Source organism: Schistocerca nitens, chromosome 5 (assembly GCF_023898315.1).
Source record: "Schistocerca nitens isolate TAMUIC-IGC-003100 chromosome 5, iqSchNite1.1, whole genome shotgun sequence".
In the NCBI taxonomy this organism is placed as follows: domain Eukaryota; kingdom Metazoa; phylum Arthropoda; class Insecta; order Orthoptera; family Acrididae; genus Schistocerca; species Schistocerca nitens.
This window is the reverse complement of record NC_064618.1, coordinates 759,924,581-759,941,447: the sequence shown is the minus strand read 5'-3', so window position 1 is coordinate 759,941,447 and position 16,867 is coordinate 759,924,581. Positions and strand designations below refer to the sequence as shown.

Here is a 16,867-nt window from a genome sequence, read left to right as displayed (position 1 = left end):
AATACTGAGTGCGGTTGGCACGTAAATGTCCAGCAGGGAATGGCTGATAGGTGGGTGTAGCCATGCATGTTTGAAGTGAGTGCGCGTGCGATTAATGAAATCTGGGGAGGGGGGAAAATCCTGGGGTGCTTGAGGCAGGATAAGTTCCCCTGGTAGGACTGGGTTCTCCCCACAAACGAATTCAGAGATGGTTCCCTGTAAGTCTGGTTTAAAGGTCAAACGGAGACCGAGTAACACCCATGGAAGCGCCTCAGACCAGAGGCACTCATGGCACCTGAGGGCTGTTTTGAGAGGGTGGTGCCACCATTCAACTAACCCGTTGTTTTGCAGGTGGTAGGCTGTTGTATGAAGTTTTTTAATGCTGCAGATGTTACATAAAATGGTGAACAGGGCAGACTCAAACTGCTGACCTTGGTCAATGGAGATAGTGGTCAGGCAACCGAACCTGGCAATCCATGAAGAGACAAAAACCTTGGCCATGGTTTCAGCGGTGATGTTGGGTAAAGGAACAGCTTCCACCCAGCGAGACATGTGGTAGATTGTGGAGGGAATATATCTGTGGCTCTCCGGTGGTGGTAGTCGACTGATAAGATCAATACGTACATGGTGAAATCGTCCTTGCGGAATGTCGAACTTGCCTAGTGGAGGGGTGGTGTGGCGGCTGATTTTGTTGTGTTGACAGGGGATGCAGCTGCGTGCTCAGGTCTGACAGTCCCATTTAATATTTTTCCAAATTAAACACTTGGATATGAGCTGTGTAGTGACGCAGACACGAGATGAGCGAGGTTATGCAAGGGGTCGAAGGCTTGCCAGCGCAATGTGGGTGGAAGCAACAGCCGCAGGGTGCCAGTAGAAGAATTGCACCACACCTCATCCAAAATGCCAGGGAACTTGGCTTTGGTAAACACAAGAGATGCTTGAGGATCCGTGAGGAGAGTTCAAGATTCCTTGTCAAAGGCCTGGAGAGCAGCCAGGTTGGATAAGTCAATGATGCTTGAGACAGCATTGATCCACGAGAAAAAATCATTGGGGATGTTTTCTGTGCCTCTGATGTAGCAAATATCTGTTGTGAATTGAGAGACTAAATCAAAGTGGCAGAAACGCCGAGGGGGTTGGTCCTCGGGACGGTTGCAAAAAGTGTCTGCTAGTGGTTTGTGATCAGTGTGGATGAAGAAAGAGTGGCCATCGACATCAGGGCGAAAGTGTTTGATGGCTTCATAGACCACCAGAAGTTCCCTATCAAAAGCAGAATATTTCTTCTGAGCTGTAGACAGTTTTTTAGAGAAGAAATGAAGGGGAGAAACCGTGTCGCCCTTGCGTTGCTGTAATACTGCCCTCACCGGGATGTTGCTGGCGTCCATAATGATGAACAACTCGGCCGATGGGTCGGGATGGGTGAATGTCGTGGCGTGAGCTAAGGAAGTTTTTAGAGCCTTGAAGGCCTCCAGCATAGGTTCAGACCAGCGAACTGGTTTAAGGCCTGAAGTCTGTTTGCCCGACAGCGAGTCTGACAGTGGGTCCTGCACGGTGGCGGCAGAAGGCAGATGCCGATGGTAGTAATTAATTCTACCCAAGAAACATTAAATTTCTTTGTAAGCAGCTGGAGGTGGCAGTGACGTGATGGCCTGCATGCAGCATTTGGGAGGCTGTATTCCATCAGTGGACGTGGTGTAACCCAAAAATGTGACAGAGGTCCGGCACAATTGGAATTTGTCCTTGTTGACCTCAAGGTCTGGAGTTCAAGGTCTGGAGGACATTGCATAAATAATTTTCATGTTCCTCAGCAGAGTTGCTGAAAATGAGAATGTAATCCAGATATGCAAAGCAAAACTCGAACTGTTGTAAGATTGAGTTGATGAAACGTTGCCATGTTTCTGCCGCATTTTTCAGGCTGAACTGCATGAAGTTGTATCGGATCAAAGTGAGCAGCATGATAATAGGTGTCTTTGGAATCTGGTGATAGGCACGTTTACAGTCAATCACACTCAAGATTGTGGCTCCCGATAACATATGAGTGAAATTGTTTATGTTCGGCATGGGGTAACTGTCTATAATGGGACGAGTGTTTAAATATCTTTAATCACCGCACATTCGAAAAGAACCATCATGTTTGGGGATGAGGTGAATTGGTGAAGACCGATAGCTGTCCAACAGTTGTAGAAAACTTGCCTCCAAAAGTTCGTTAATTTGCTGCCGCGCCACACACAATGTAATGGGGTTGAGGCATCCAATCCTGTACCTAATAGGAGGGCCGGCAGTGGTAATTAACTTGTGTGTCATTCTGTCAGTGATGGAAGAAATTGAGAACTGCACATGAGACTGAGTAACATCCTGATGTGAAGTTTTAGGATGAGTGGGGTACGACAAGGCGTAACCATTAGTGCGGGAGGGTAAAGGCAGCATGAAAGTCACATGCTTATTATGTGAGTGTGGCATGCGCTTGTTTTGAGAGGTCGGCTGTGCGCACAGCACAGAGCAGGTCGGGACGTACAGCAACTGTCTGTTTTCAGTGTTGCCTTAGGTAACTGGCTCAGGCAAGAGAGGAATTGATGTTGCATGGGGAACAGCAACGGCCGCTGAGTCACTTGGTTAGCGTGCAAGAGAGTGGGAATGTTTATCAATACGTGGGGTGGCTGCCTGCACATTGGGCGAGGTCATATTGCGCGTGCGACTGTCTTTGTAAGCACTGTCTGAAACATATAGCACTGAATGTGGCAAGTGTGTCAGGGGTGCAGTGTCTACCTGATGCGAATCATCACACGCAATTAATGTTTTCGGACTAACTTGCTGAGTGTCTGAGCTGGTGTCTGCTGGAGAAAAAAGGTTAGATGGTGGCACTGTGGAATGCAGTCTCAGCAGTGAGGTACGAGCCGCGACAAGCTTGTTGTAAGTGTGTGCTATTCATAGTTTCAGCTCATTGTTTTCCCAGTGGAGTTGTGCTGCCAAGTCATATTCTGACCACAGGTTAGTGACGCAGGTCACCCATGAGGGCGGAGCACTCATGTACTAACTCACATGTTGCGAGGGAAACAGAACGTGGAACATAAGTGTGGGAGCACAGTATCTGAGTGTTAGTGGGATGGTGTAGCACTGAGCCCTGCAACACATTTGGAGAGAGTTTGTAATGGGACAAAAAATCCATACGGAGAATTGGTTCATCGATGTCGGCAATGTAGAAAGTCCACACAAAACACAGAGAAGGAGATAGGTGCACCGTAACTTTGACACAGCCTGAGGCTTGTAATGTTGATGCTTTGAAAGCTCACAGAAGTGACCTTGTTGGTGAAAAGACGGGGGGAGCCATCAATGTAGGTATGATACACACATCATCACTAGTGTCGACTAGGAAAACAAGCTGTGAGGAAATGTCAGTCTCGTATAAATGACGACTCGGCCTGTGAGTTTCCCTGCAGGGCTTGGCATCTTTAAGGTCTTGCAGTCAGCTTGGGTGCTGGCTAGGCAACAGGCACTTCTTAGCATTATCGCTGAAAACGAAACCCGAGTCATCATTTGTATTAGTGGCGTAGCACTCGACCGCTGTAAAGCGACAAAGTTTGAAGTTAGCAAGTGGGAGGTCGTGAATCACTTTGAATTAATGTAGGACTGGTCATTGGTGAAGGAATGAAGATGTATGGTGATCGTTGTTGTGCTTCCAAATCTTTGAACAAAGTGTTGGGTGAGTTAGCCATGGAGTCGTGTGCATAACCTTTTGATTTACAACACCCGGCACGGAAGTCATGGAAAACATAGAAACTTCGGGGTCACCAGTATGGGAATGGAATATGATTATCAGTTGAATGCAATAACTATCCCCATTAAATTCCACATAGAGATATATTTTGCAGTAAGTCATATGTGTGTACATAGCTTGCGATACAGAACAGAACTAAAAACTGACATGGAGGCTCGGCAGAACAATAAAGAGTCCAAACATGGTGTTAATCATGGTCAATTCATCCTATCAACACCACACAATAAAATTAGACTAACAATGAAGTACCATTGTTCTTTGATCATTGGATAACTCCAAGTGCACTGACAGAAGAAAACTGCAACACCAAGAAGAAGTCGTGCAACACAAAACGAAAGGGTTGATAGGTGTGTTTTTACATCTGAAAGATGATGTCTACTCATGTTTTGTGCTATTTGTATAAGACTGGCATTAGTACTGCCTCTACAAGGATGAAAATCAGGTTTGCTTTAAATACATGTGTGCCATGAGGGTTAGTTACCTTTGAGACTGAATGTAGTGTGCCGATGTTAGTTGGGAATGCCTTTAAATTGACAAAGACACCATTATCAACAGCTCACTGAGTTTGATGGAGCTATGAGATGACATAATAGGGCTATGAGAAACTGGATGTTCCTTCTGAAATATTGCAGAAAGACTTGGCAGGAATGTACCCACTGAACATAATTGCTGGCAGTCGTGGCCATGAGAATGCATGGTCGCAAAAAGACCGGGCTCTGGACAGCCCAATGGTACTATCAAGAAGAAAGACCATGGTTCTCAGCTTATGGGTCTGGCACATTGTAGTGCACCTGCAGTAGCAATTTGAGCAGGAGTTGGCACCACAGTGACACAGCGAACTGTTACAAATCTGTTACTTGAAGGACATCTCCAAGCCAGGTGCCCTATAGTTTGCATTCCACTGACCCCAAATCACCACTGTTTGTGCCTTCAGTGGTGGTAAGTGAGAGCTTGTTGGAGAGCAGGATGGAGGTCTGTCATGTTTTCTGATGAAAGCTGGATTTTCCTCAGTGCCATTGATGGCTGTGTGTTGGTTAGAAGGAGGCCAGTTGAGGTCCTGTGTGCTAGGTGCATTGGATCAACACCTGGAGTTATGGTCTGTGGTGCAATTTTGTATGACAGCAGGAGCACTCTCATGGTTATCCCATGCACTCTGAGTGAAAATTTCTATGTCAATCTAGAATTTTGATCTGTTGTGCTGCCATTCATTAACAGCTTTCTAGGGGGTGTTTCCAACAGGATGACACTCACCTACATACTGTCATAACCCAACAAGCTCTACAGAGTGTCAGAATGTTGCCTTGGCCTGCTTGATCACCAGATCTGTCTCCAGTGGAGGATGTATGGGACATAATCAGATGACAACTCCAGCATCATCCACAACAGCATAAACCATCCCCATATTGACTGACCAAGCGCAACAGTCATGGAACTCCGTCCCACAAACTAACTTCTAGCACCTGTACAACACAATTCATGCTTGTTTCTCTGCTTGCATTCAACTTTCTGGTTGTTACACAAGTTATTAATGTACTAGCATTTCATTTTCCTATGGCTTATCTCGCCCTTAAATTAACTTGTGATCATGCAATGTTGATCACTTAAATGGGTTACCTAGACAAATGTGTTCCTGAAATGTCATTACCCTACATTACATATTTTTTGGTACTGTGATTTTTTTCTTCAGTGTATTTATGATGAGATTATATTTATTATAGTATAATCTATCTCCAAAAACATTTGTAAAAAGATAAATAAGCATCCAATGTTCAGCATTAGCAGTGTAAGAAAAAGATAGTTTACTACTTAACATAAAGATGAGAGGTGAAATTGCAGTCATGCACAATTAAAAGACTCTCACACATTAGCTTTTGGTCACAGCCTTCATCAGAAAAAGAAAGAGAAACACACAGCAATCATTCACACAAGCAAGCACACTTCACACAAACATGACCACCAATTCCAGCAATTCAGACTAGAATGCAACTGTCACGTGGACTGCGAACAGCAGTGTGGAAGGGGAGGGAAAGGGGAAGGGTTGTCAGTGTATGGGTGGAAGGAGAGGGGGATGCTTTCTGGCAGAGTGTGAAGGGACTAGAATGCCAACAGGCAGAGTGTCATAAGGCTGTGGGGCAGAGAGGTTGGGAAAATGGAGTGACAAAAGAGAGGAATGGGGAAATATGAGTGAGTACATTGATTGGCAGAGGGCGGAAAACCAAGAAAGTGGGAGATGAGTATAGAGAGGAGGTGCTAGGACAGAGGAGCTGGAAACTGTTGGGTAAAGGGTGTGGGAACCTTAGGTTGGGGCCAGGTTGAGGCCAGGAAAATTTCAGGAGTGGAAAATGTGTTGTAAGGATAACTCCCATCTGCACAGTTCAGAAAAGTGATTCTGGAGGGAAGGACCCAGATGGCTTAGGTAGTGATTCAGCCACTGAAACCAAGCATTTTTATGCTCAGCTGCTTGTTGTATCACAGGGTGGTCTACTCTGTTCTTAGCCACAGTTTGGTGGAGGCCATTCATCCTGGTGGATAGAAGATTGGTAATCATACCAGTATAAAATGCTGTGCAATGGTTGCAGCAGAGCTGGTAAATGACATGGCTGCTTTCACAGGTGACCCAGCCCCTGATAGGGTAGAATAAATCTGTGGCAGGCTGGGTTCAAAATGGATCAAATGGCTCTGAGCACTATGGGATGAGGTCATCAGTCCCCTAGAACTTAGGAATACTTAAACCTAACTAATCTAAGGACATCATACATATCCTTGCCCGAGGCAGGATTCGAACCTGCGACCTTAGCAGTCGCTCAGTTCCAGACTGAAGCGCCTAGAACTGCTCGGCCACAGCAGCCAGTGACAGGATGGGAATAGGAAGTGCTGCGTAGGTGGACTGGGCAGGTCTTGCAGATGGTTTTTGGACATGGATATGATATTTGTGGCAAGGGGTTGGGATTGGGGGTGGCATAGGGATGAACTAGGATGTTGTGAAGGTTTTATGGGCAAAGGAACACCACTTTAGGAGGGTAGGAGGGATCTTGGGTAGGATGTCTCTCATTTCAGGGCATTATGATAGGTAATCAGAGGTCTGATGAAGAATGTGATTCAGTTGTTCCAGTCTGGGGCGGTACTGGGTGACGAAGGGATGAAGGGGGCACTCTTTTATTGCTGTTTCTTGGGGTTGGTGGGAGGATTAGGGGTGTGAGGGGAAATGGCACAAGAGATCTGTTTGTGGACTAGGTCTGGGGGATAGCACCCATCTGTGAAGGCCTTGGTGAAACGCTCAGCATACTGAGCAAGGGAGTTTTTGTCATTACAGATGTGCTGTCCTTGAGTGGCTAGGATGTATCAGATGCTTTTGGTGTGAAAGTGATGACAGCTGTTGAAATGAAGGTACTGTTGATGGTTGGTGGGTTTATTGTGGATAGAGGTGCAGATGGATCCATCAGAGAGGAGGAGGCCAACATCTAGGAAGGTGGCATGCTGGGCTGAGGAGGACAAGATGAAATGGATGGGAGAGAAGGTATTGAGGTCATGAAGGAATGAAGATTGGATGTCTTGGCCCTGAGCCCAGATCATGCAGATATCTTCAAGGAGCCTGAATCTGACTAAGGGTTTGGCACTTTGGGAGGCTAGGAAGGTCTCCTCTAAATAGTCCATAAACAAGTTACAGGTTGGCATATGAGGGCACAACGCTGTTACCCACAGCTGCACCACAGATTTGTTTGTATACTGTCCCTTTGAAGGAGAAGTAGTTGTAAATTAGGATAAAGTTAATAAGGTGTATGAGGAAGGAGGTTGTGGGTTTGGAGTCTGAAGGAAGCTGGAAAAAGTACTAGGTCTACAACTTTGCTTCCACTATTTTTTCTCAAAGTTCAAGACTTTATTGTGAAAGACTTACAAAAAGTTCATGATTCAAAGTATTGGCCATCGTTGGCCACTGCTTTCTTGTAGCTTTAGGGCAGCATAGGTTGGTGCCTTTGGTGTGGCAGGCTGTATTATGGACAATTGGTTGTTGATGTTAGTCAATGGGGACAGAAATGTTTTTGGTGGTAGCACTATAACCAGTCACAATGGGGCATCCAGGATTGTTGGGTTTCTGGATTTTGGGGAACATTGGGAATGTGAGGGAATGGGGTGTCACAAGGGTGAGGAGGGAAATGGATTCACATTAGTGGTTCTGAGAAGCACCTAAGGTTGTAAGCATAGATTGGAGGTTGTGCTGGATTTCTGGAATGGGAACATTTGGGCACAGTTTATAAGTGCAGGAGTCAGATAATTGGTAGAGGCCTTCTGCCAAGAGGTCACTGCAGTTTGTAACAACAGTGGTGGAATCTTTGCATGCAGGTAGGATGATTAGGTCAGGATTTCTCTTTGAGGTTGTGTATGGCTGTTCTTTCTTCTGCTGAAAGGTTGATGTTCTGAGGAAGAGATCTGGGGAAGGATGATGTGGCCAAGTTGGAGGTAAGGAAATCCTAAAAGGTGACCAGCGGGTGGTTAAGCGGGAGGAGTGGAGGTTCACAGTTGGATGGTGGTATGAACTGGGAGATGCAGGTTCATTGTTGGGATTAGATCGGTTTTGGTTGGAGGGATTTGTGGCAAAGAAGTGTTTCCATTACAGGAATCAGGAGAAAGATAGTAGTTCTTTGACAAGTCCAGTGTGGTTAAATTTGGATGTAGGACTAAAGGTGAGGTCTTTGGATAGGACTGAAACTTCTGTTGGGCTGAAAGTTTTGGTGGGAAGGTTAACAACAGTGTTATGGGACTGTTTCTGCTTTGGATTTGGTGGAGTGTTGGGAGGGATTTTTGAGGGATGTGGCAAGTTGGAAAGGTCTGCTGGGCAGAGTTTAGGTGCCATGAGGGGTGGACAAATAGGAACACTGTGGGCAGGATACGGGTGGGATAGTAGTCCCCTGAGGTGGCAGCAGGATGTCAGCAAGTTGGTGAACTTATGGAGATGGTGTCTGGAATGCTCCTCCAGGTGGCAGAGAGCAAGGGATTCAATTTCAGAGGTGTGATGTATGGAGCAGGGATTACACAGTATCAGCATCTTGCAGAGGGGGCAGAGGTGGTTCTGAGATGACTGTGCCATGGAGATTTTTTTTTCAGTACCAGGGTGGTGAGGGGCAAGAACTGGCAGAATCTGAAAAGGTGAAGGTCATTGTGAAAGGAGAGTGGGATCCAGGGAAAGGATTTTGTATGGTTAGGCTGTTGAGGGGGATTCCATTGTTGACACACCATTTAAGAAACAAAATGTGTGACTGGGCCTTAGCTAGGAAAAGGTATACTTTTCAGGAGCAGGTGTCCATTGTGGCAAGAATGGCATAAAGGGAAAAGGAATGACGCTGAATGAGCAAAATAAAGTGTTGATGGTTGAAAGGGGAGCTAGGTAAGAGAAAAGATGCATAAAAGATATGTAGGGACAAGCAAAAATATGCATAGATACATAAAAATGTGAATAAATATGCAGAAATGCATGAAACCCCATGAAACAATGAAAAATAAGCACAAGTACGTTAAAAGTGCACAAAGATGTTAGAGAAAAGGAGTGGGTGAGATGTGGGAATATGTGTGTGTGTTGCAATAAGTGAAGAGTGGGGGATGGGTTAGGTCAAGGATCACAAATTCTTGTTGCATGGGCATATGTGGAAAATAAAACACTAAAGTTGTATGGAAGGTGGTGAATAAACATAGGAAAGAAGAGAAAGAATGGACACTGACAAGAGTAATGCTATAGAGAATAGTAACAAAGGAAAATGTTACAGGGTTGAGGGATGGAAGAAAAGCTGTTTGGCAAAATCAAACAATGGAAACTCCAGTTTATACTGTCAACAGTGTAAGGAAAAGATAGTTTGAACCTTCTGTAAATATGACACATTAAGCTGCAGACAGACAAAATTAAAAGACACATACACATTTGCTTTCAGCTAAAGCCTTCATCAGAATGAAAGAGAAACACACAGCATTCATTCATGCAAGCAAGCACACCTCACACATGTATGACCTGCCAGCTCCAGCAGCTCAGACCAGAATGCTGTTGTCACATGGAATAGAAGCAGCAGTCTGGAAGGGATGGGGAAGGGGTAGGGGAAGGGGTAGCAGTGTTCAAGGGGGGGAGGGGGGAGATGGGAGCACTGCCTGGCAGAGTGTGCAGGAACTAGAATGCCAACAGGTGCATAATTTGGAGGCTGTGGGGCAGGGAGGTGGGGAAAATGGAGAGAAAAAGAGAGGTGTGAGGATGATAGGTGAGTGCATTGCAGAGGGTAGCACACAAAGAGTGTGGAAGATGAGAATAGGGAGAAGATGATGGGTCAGAGGGTGTGAAGGGTATGAGTAGAGTACATTGCCTTAGGTTGAGGCTGGAATAATTTCGGGAGCAGAGAATGTATTCAAAATTAATTGTAAGAAACAGCTTTACCAGAAAAACTTTATTTCAGAAGTAATTGAATTTGAATTGAATTGAATTTTATTGGATCCTGTAACATTACATTGTGTACAGTAAATGTACGTGTAATATAGGACATGTCAAAGTATTAACATTCTTTATCACTTATTTTTCTACACCTTTACCTTGTATTTTTACATCACTGAAAATGAGTAACAATATATACAAATTTAATGGCATAAGTATTCTGCAACACTGTAAAACTCTTTTTCAATGAGATAGTCTTTAAGTTTCTTTGGAAAGTCATTGTGAAGTACACTATCTTGCAGGGTTTTGGGCAGACTTCTTAGTAGTTTGATACCAGAGTACTGGGGTCCTTTTTCTAGCATTGCCAGTCGGTGGGGTATGCTCCGTACTTCATTCTTCTTTCTTGTATTGTGGGTGTGTACACTAGCATTTGTAATCCAGTCCTCACTACCTTTTGTGATGTACATTATTGTTTTGTATATATACAACAATGAAAAAGTTAAGATACCTAAATTCTTGAAACAGTTTCTGCATGTTTCAGAGGTCTTTCTTCTTAAAATGGTCCTAATTGCTTTTTTTGTAATGTGAACACTCGTTTTGTCTCTTGTTTGTTTGAGTTTCCCCACACAGTCACTGCTAAAGCAAAAAAACTTCAAGTTATCCCACACTTCAGAGGCCATGTTAAACAATAGATCCCCCTGTAAGTGGTTGGGTGAGAAAATTCAAAGTTCAGAGTCAAATACGTACCACCTCCAATATGACAAAACCTAGTGAAGCATTGTGGTATTCAAACCCACCTTTGGATTAATGACAGCTGTACTGGGTTCTCAGATTCTCAGGGCTGCATTGATGCTGTGTAATAGTCACTGATCAAAACAATATTTATTTTTATATAGTTTATCTAGTTTACTTCTGGCAGCTTCATATGTAAAGTTTCTTCTATTTATTTATTCATTCGCAGTGTTAGAATTAATTTTTGGATTAAAAAACTTCCCCTACTCTGATATATTCTATTTTAGTTGATTCTGAGCAAATGTAACATGGTAACATTGGCAGGAGAGTTGTTACTTTAAACTGATAACTGCTGCTTACTCCACATATGTATGTCTTGTAATGTTTATCTGTTTTCTGCAAGGCTTCAGTGTGTGCTACCTAGTTGTTGTTGTTGTTGTTGTTGTTGTTGTTGTTTTTTAATGAAAAATGTAATGTATAGTGTAAAAAGCCATTTTTCTGTTTGTTTTTTCTTCCAGAGTTATTCTTGAATCAGCCTATTCACTTTATGACAGAGCATTTTTTGACAATTTTGGGACTGTAATGCTGTATGCTGTTGTGGTGAGCAAACATACTTTTCATTTCTGTACAATTTTGTCAAAGTATTACGTGGTAATGTATATTTCTTTCTGTTTCTAGGGAACTTTGTTCAACACCTTCACAATAGGTGAGACATGACCTGTAAATATTTATACTTGCATCACAGAAAAATAGATCCTGTTGAACAAAGTATATAAATCCATAACATCTGTGAATTTGTAACACCAAAATAGCAACACTTCTAAGAAATTTATAAATCTGACTAAATTTTGATGCACCTTATGAACAAATTAAGTTTCTGGCACACAACTGCAACACACCTAACTGGTTAATCAGTAATATTGAATTAAGTCAATCTGTGTTAAGTGACATTTCTTATATAGGCACTCTCTCATTTTCCAGGTCCGATACTATTTGGCCTTTCAAAGGCTGGTGCAATGGGGGATATCTACATTCTTCAGGGAAATGCTTTGGGACTCCATGACCTAAGTTTGATTGAATGCCTGGTGTTTTCTGCTCTCATCTCGGGTGTAGATCCTGTAGCTGTTCTGGCAATATTCCAAGAAATTGGTGTTAACAAAGATCTGTATTTCCTTGTATTTGGTGAATCATTGTTTAATGGTAAGTGTTTAGTGTCTTATAAAATCTGTTACTTCTGTATTTTAATGGAGTGGTGGAAACAACATTTTTATGTTCCTTAGATACACTATAATGTTGTCAATTGTTAATTCAAATATTTTATCTTAATAAAGAGTTTAAGAAATTAGATTCTGTCCAGTGGATCTAGTATGTATTTATTGAAGATTATAAGTGAAAGGAAAGAAATATCAGAAACTTCACATTACTATTAAAACAACACTGATTATTACAGCCCAATAACGATTTCAAGTATCTGCATATGGTCTTAATTTAAATAATATAAGGTAATCAATGTTTAAGACACTCTTATCATCCTTCATGTACAGCAAATCCTCTTTTTTCCTTTTGAAGAACAAACAAATGCCTTTCATTCATATACTTTGTTTTGAACATGGTTAATATATAGGCTCGTAAACAAGTTGGATGCAGGCTGACTGAATACATGTCAGTTTGTACACCAGAGGAAGGTGGTACCAGAGCTTTTCATGATGTCTTTGCCAAGGCTACAGTGTGATACATTAATAATTGTTGTTATTTGTGTGCATCACATTTCCAACTTATTTGATCCTCATTTTGTAATTCTGGGGCATCATCTACAAGAAAATATTTGTATCAGTGCCAGAGCTTGTATAGGAGCTATGAGAGGTAATTTGCAAGATTAACTATCTTCACTGGCTAGGGCCTTTCCACCACATGAATTAAATGGCACCTGAGGGTAGCACAGTTAAAGCTGAAATTCATACTGTAGTGTTCATAGTAAACTTTACAGGCCCAAAGATGGTGCTACCAAGTGTGAAAATTGTTTTAAGAATTGTTGGAAATGGACAGGACTTAGATCAAGAATCTCAGAATTCGCAATGTAACATTGTTGTGTATGACCATTGACATACTTCATAGTTGAAAAGTTTACTGAATTAACAGAAGAAACTGAAGCAGTGTTCGGCTGAAATTGAAACAGTCTTAATGCATTTGCAATTTTTCTAAGATCAGTCACGTGCTGAAATTGGAAAATAATAAAGTTGTAATGTGAACTAAGGACACAGAAAAAGGAGAAGTTCTGTGGTTGTTGTAATATCTCACTGTCAAATATTCTGTAATGTCTTCAAACTAACCATAAATTATAATTACATAACTTAGGCCTGTGAAGACAAAAGGCAGTTAAAGCACATGTACTTGTAGTTACTAAACTAAATTTCATGGACAGAGCAGACAAAAATACAGAATAGCTACTGATGAATCATTAGCTATAGCAGCTGTGCTGCAGAAATGCATAAATGGCAGAACTACAGTTACAGCTAGCACAAAGCGAGTGTTAACCAACGTCATCTGGCAGAAAGATTTACCAGTACGCCAAATCTTGACAAGGTATGGCATGTGCACTGGAGTGAAACAAACAAATCTGTGTGAGCTGAGGAAAGGTACCACGTGGGCTCATGTTCTTGAGTCTGATTATTCTAGCCATGGATGACATGGGTTGAGCTTGACACAAGCTTGAGCTTGACATAAGCTCCCCACCTATGCATATGGAAGTTCATTTGATGCTGTCGATTAAATTTAATTTAATTTCATCTTTCTTGTGTCTGCAAAAGGCATGGCACCCTGTGGGTTGAATAGGAAGCTGTTTGTTTCAGAGATGGACCCATTGTTTCTCACAAACATATGATCGGGTGACATGCCCGTATCACTGAGGAGTGTATATACTGAAATGTTTCAGCCAAATTATTTGTGCAAAACTCATTGACTGTGATCACCAGTGCATAGACATTATGAACAGAACTTAGTGTCAGTTGTTTAAATACAGATTTTCTACAAATAAATGTATTATTTGTCAAACATACTCTTTATCATTTCCTGCCATCATAGCCTCTTCCCTGAACATAGTGCATGAATGCAGCACTAATGCCAGCTCATTGCATGACTGACTTGTAAGTGATGATCCCCACATGCTCCTGCTTCACTGGTGATCTCAACATGGTCTGAGGCTAACATGCGGTAACGAACTTTCATCGGTGACAGTGATGTGGAACCACAAGTGGACTGACACTTATATCCTCACATATAAATAGTGACAGAGTAGTGGACAATCCATTAAGTTTTTTTGTATGAACAATTTTTTTATTTATTGTGTGTAGTTCACTCATGAACTCTGCATTGTTCATGAACTTCCTAGTGTTATCTTCCATGTGTTGTATTATTTTTGGTGAGAACTTTGTTCTAAAGCAAGATTGCAACCTTGGGTGAACTTCAAAAGACAGTATAAGAGCTGCTACCACGCAATCAGAGGGTGCAGAGCAAGTTGCAGGCACACCCCAAATCCACAGAGCTAGTTCAAAAAAACTTACACACGCAAAGTGCCAACCCACAATTCCTGCTGTTACTAGAGCAGTGACATGTAGAGGACAGGTGTCATTTAAGCTGCTGCCCATTTGGTCCTGTGACCATTTGTGTGGTTCAACCAAGTAGTAATATCACCTGCAACCTCACCAAATTTGGACACATTGTGAGCCAGCTCAACCAAAACTATGCTGCCAGAGTTCAGGACATAATCACTGTCATGTCGATGTACCTCTCATGCAAGCAACTGAAGGAGGAGTGAATCTGGTGCATTTCATTGTCACAGGAACAAGAGGGCCATCAACTACTGCAACGAGATTAATGCAGCAACAGGAGGTCATCTCAGTTTGTGTGCCACCTATGGAGACTCACGCAGTATGGTATGGTTCCAGACTTGCCATTGCATGTTATCTGGGTGTGCAGCATCCCAGCTCAAGTGCAAACCATCATTACTGTGCAGACAGAAATGCAGCTGGATGCCATAGTGGACTTGGCTGATATGGTGCATGATGCATTGGAAATGGTGCCCAATATTGCAACTGCAAGGGCCTATGACACCTTAGTCCCATAAGAAAGTTGTACTCTATGGTGACACATGTTGCCTGCAGCCCCACTGCAAATACTGACCAGCACTGTCTAGTTCATAACTTGGCCACCCCACTGGCAGCATTAAGGACAGTGGTCAACTGCTAGATGCAACACCTGGGTAGAGGGTAGCAGGTATCATAGCAGCAGTGGGCCTAGGTACAGCAAACTAGCTCAGGCAATCAGCAGTATAGCACCAACCATTCTTATGGTACTCAGCCAATGCCAAAACAGCCACTGATTAGCTTTTGCTGGTACTGTGCCAGTTTCTGTAATGATGCGGCTAAGTGCCTGCTGCCCAGTGCATACCCAAATACCAGCTGTGACCAGAACTAGATGCACCCAATTCCAGTGAGATATATATGTGTCTCTTTGAGTGCAAGGGCAGGCACCATAAAATACCTAGTTGACACAGGTTCTGACCTGCCTATTTTCCTGTGCACTATGCTGAGGGAGTGTAGGACAGCCAAGGCACTGTTTCTTACAGGTGCATACAATTCCACCATAATTTCACCATAAAAACATGTGCCACAACATTTGTGTAGATATTTACTGCAGTTATGTAAACAAGCCAATCCTGGGTGCAGATTTCCTCAGCTGCTACAAGCAGTTTACTGATATCGCACACACCCAGCTGATGAACTCAACAATAAGTTTGAAGATAGCATGACAGCAGCAGTAAGCCACTTTCTGTAGCATAAGATGCATGATGTGCCCTGGATCATGCGCAGACATTCTGGAGAAATTTCTGGAGCTCATCCACCTGGTACACTGAGGGATGTCAGAAATTCAACAGTCCACACACTGTAACTATGTCTGGTCCACCCACCTTGTGCCATCCATGTCAACTCATGTCCAATAAACTCACTGTAGCAAAGGCTGATTTGTGGCTACCCTGTAACAGAGCATCTTTGAATATCAAACAGTCCATGGTGCTCTGTCTTGAACTTAGTTCCTAAGAAAGATAATTCGTGATTCCCATATGGGGACTATTGTGCCTTAAATGCATAAAAGGTGCCAGATTGATATCCAATACTGCACCTGCAGGATTTTAGACATGCATTGGCAGGCTCAATTATATTTAGCAAAATTGACTGTGAAGGCTTTCACATAGACTACTGTGGCACCCGGAGGCAGTCATAAAACAGCAGTTATACACCATTTGGACTTTTGGAGAGCATATTCATGATGTTTAGCTTCCATAATACCGCCCAGACCTGGCAGCAGTTCCTGGATGTTGTCTTGCAGTGCTTCTCAGCTTTATATACTTTGATGACATCCTGGTGCTTTTGAAGTCACCAAAGTTCCAGTGTCTCCTCCTAACAACCACCATCCAGCACCTGAGTTAAGCAACAATCAACATTAACCCTTTAAATTGAATATTTGGAGTGACTGAAATGGATTTTCTCTAGCATTTATTCTCCCCTAGTGGATTCATGCTACTACCAGAGGAGTTGCAGGCAAGAGTGAATTTGTGTCCACAGATGCACAAAAAATTATGCCACCACCTCTGCACGATAAACTTTTATTGTGCCATCTGCATGATGACACTGTTACACAAGAAACATTGACTTCAGCGCTACATGGTCCCAGCTCCAATGGAACAACACCTGTGTCCACACTGGAGAAAAGCATTGTGGGACCCACATGGAGCCTTGCAGAAACTACATTGCTTGCTCACTCAGTGCGTGGCACTGAATTAGCCATGTTTGTAAATGCCAGTCAGACTGGCATAGGCACAGTGCTTCAACAATGAGCCAGCAACAGCTGGTAGTCACTTGGGTTCTCCTCATATAAGCTAGAGTCTCAATGAGCTTGGAATGTTTATGACTGTGGATTGC

General features: G+C 42.9%; 1 protein-coding gene across 2 annotated transcripts in view; it reads left to right on the top strand.

Moving 5' to 3' along the window:
* Window positions 1-16,867, top strand: part of LOC126259709 (sodium/hydrogen exchanger 2-like) — a 1,006,529-nt gene that overhangs the window by 863,681 nt on the left and 125,981 nt on the right. For both annotated transcript variants that reach the window (XM_049956680.1, XM_049956681.1), the window contains 3 exons: window positions 11,408-11,489; window positions 11,568-11,595; window positions 11,871-12,089. In XM_049956680.1, the coding sequence (XP_049812637.1) occupies window positions 11,408-11,489; window positions 11,568-11,595; window positions 11,871-12,089 (329 nt within the window). The remainder of the gene's footprint in view (window positions 1-11,407; window positions 11,490-11,567; window positions 11,596-11,870; window positions 12,090-16,867) is intronic.